This window comes from Triticum aestivum, chromosome 4D (assembly GCF_018294505.1).
Source record: "Triticum aestivum cultivar Chinese Spring chromosome 4D, IWGSC CS RefSeq v2.1, whole genome shotgun sequence".
Taxonomy (NCBI): domain Eukaryota; kingdom Viridiplantae; phylum Streptophyta; class Magnoliopsida; order Poales; family Poaceae; genus Triticum; species Triticum aestivum.
Window position 1 is genome coordinate 319,873,016 of NC_057805.1, and position 2,348 is coordinate 319,875,363.

General features: G+C 55.5%; 1 protein-coding gene across 1 annotated transcript; it reads right to left on the reverse strand.

Annotated features, from left to right (window-relative positions):
- Positions 1-930: 930 nt before the first annotated feature.
- On the reverse strand, positions 931-1,759 carry LOC123099958 (calcium-binding protein CP1). Its single transcript, XM_044521969.1, has one exon. It carries the CDS (start codon positions 1,623-1,625, stop codon positions 1,122-1,124), a length of 504 nt encoding a protein of 167 aa, XP_044377904.1. The 5' UTR covers positions 1,626-1,759; the 3' UTR covers positions 931-1,121.
- Positions 1,760-2,348: the final 589 nt, after the last annotated feature.

A 2,348-nucleotide genomic window follows, 5' to 3' on the forward strand; every position in this document is an offset into this window, starting at 1 on the left:
CCGCAACATCCACGTCAGATCCATCTGGGGCCTCCCCATGGCGGCGACGAGTGCGAGAAACCGTCGAAAGGAGATGGCGACTCCGGTACCTTGGATCCGAGGCACCAAGGTGAGGCAGTGCACGTTCTCGCCACCATTGTGCACCGCTGGGCTTTGCTAGACGACCTCAGACGATGACGATGAAGGAGGGAGTAGCGGAGGCGAAGGCTAGGCGCGGCTGCGACTGCGGCCTCCGGAGTGGCTAAGTGTTTGTAACCATGGGTGAACTGATTTTTGGTAGCGGTATTTATCTGAGTTAAATTGGTTACTTACCCACTGTTAGTTCTGGCCATCTCCGGCCCGGCCCTGTCGGCCCACCCAGGCCCAGCCCTAAAATCCAGGGCCTAGGCCCGATGGGCTTGCCTGTGGGCCGGGCTTGGGCCTGAGTTTTGAGCCCACCAGCAGGGCCTGGACGGGCTTGGACTTGGCATATTGGCATTTTAAGGAAGAGGCCCGGCCCACGGCCCTAAGCCCTAAGGGCTTTTCAGGGCTTTTTATTAAATGGGCCGGGCTTGGGCTTGAAAAGTAGGCCCGATGGTAGGGCCTGGAGGGACTGGGCCTCAGTTTTCTGCCGTGGGCTTTTTTAGGCCCGGCCCATGGCCAGGTATACCCACTGTCTTCTTTTCTTATATAAAAAATAAAGCAGCCACGCACAAGGGACCTCTCCTGCTAGTAATATTCTCCTTCCGTTCCACAATGTAGTGCTGTTTTCTGAAATCTAAGTTTGAAAATACGAATTTAGTGGTATAATTTTTACTCCGCCGCAATGGGTCTTGTTGACTAAATTTATGGTTAAATTTAGATTTTGTCATTATGTTGTGTAATAGAGAGAGTATAATGACCTGCAGGAGGGTAGAGCACTTGTTTAAGTTTCCAAGGATACACGCATAGTATCTTTTATGTTTCTCAAAGATTCGATTTTATGGGTAACAGCTACGATACATTCAAAACTCACGGTTAACGAGAACCACTTACAACAATCAATCTCACGCCAGCCTGCTCTCCCCACCAACCAAATTTTAGGGGGGAAAAGTCCCAAAAAATCAAGTCTAGTGCTTTACAGTCGAATTATTTTAGATTCTTCAGACGATGGCATCAAAGTCCACGGCGAGTATTCTGGCGAGCGCCTCGAGCCCCACGCCGCCGTCGTCGTCAGCAGCCATACTTATCATGGCGCGGATCTCGTCGTCGGCGACCGGCATCCCGGCCCACCCGAGGTAGGCCTTGAGGTCCTCGAACCCGACCTTGCCGTCCCCGTCGCGGTCCATTAGCCGGAAGGCGTCCTCCATCGCGGAGCGGCAGCCGCTGTCCGCCCCCGCCTTAGCTGCGCGGCCAAGGAGGCCCTCGAACTCGTGGTACTGCACGAAGCCGTCGAGGTCGGCGTCGGCGGCGGCGATCATGGCCTCGATGTCGTCGTCGTCGAAGCGCTCGTCGGTGGCGCCGGCGTTGGCGTAGAAGGTCTTGAGGTCGTCGCGGCTGATGCGGCCGTCGTGGTCCGCGTCCAGCACGTCGAACGCCGGCCGCAGGTCCCCCGCGCCGGCGCCGGCGGGGAGGTCAAGGCCCGCGTACCTGCCGCCGGGACACATGCTTGCTTCGGCGCTGCGGGGAGGGAAATGGGGAGCCTCGTGACAGCCGCAGAGCTAGATCGGAAGCGCGACCTCTGTTTGTTTGTTTTTTGGGGAGGCAGAGGGGGCTGGGAGGCTATTTTGGTTTGGAGAGGAGAGGAGGCCCGTATTTATAGGCGGCGGAATAGAATTCTAGGGCTATTCGTGGACCTCGTCTACGGACTGCTGTATATCTGTATCTCACGTTTTGATCTGGCAGATTCCCACCGGGACACGGTGTTTCGTGGAGGTGGTGCACTAGGTTTTTTCGGGATTGCTATGTCAACGCGGGTGATGTGAGTATTTAATTTGGTTTGATTTGCGATTTGAGGTGAGAGAAAGCTTGGAGGGCAAGGAGCCGAGCGTGGGGCCACCGGTTTTCGGCGCTTGGTTGGACCGGTCCAATCGGGAAGACGTGTAGGCTGACATCACCGGTCGGTCGCCGGTACGAGCTCTGGCCGTCGCTTTCGGTGTGAGATCCCTCGTGGCGTCAGAATTTTTTGTGGCCGAGTTTGTAGTATCTTTCGCAAGGAAAGCTGCTTGTGCAACACACCACGCGCGTGACTGTTCGATCCACCTTACGTTCTTGAGCGCGTGTGGAGGAAAGGAAGGAAGGCTGTGTAGCTAACACCACGCGCATGTCTTTTTTGAAGAGCGTCTTCGGTCTTAAAAAAGCATGCCGGTTTCCTAAAATCACTTAAGTAG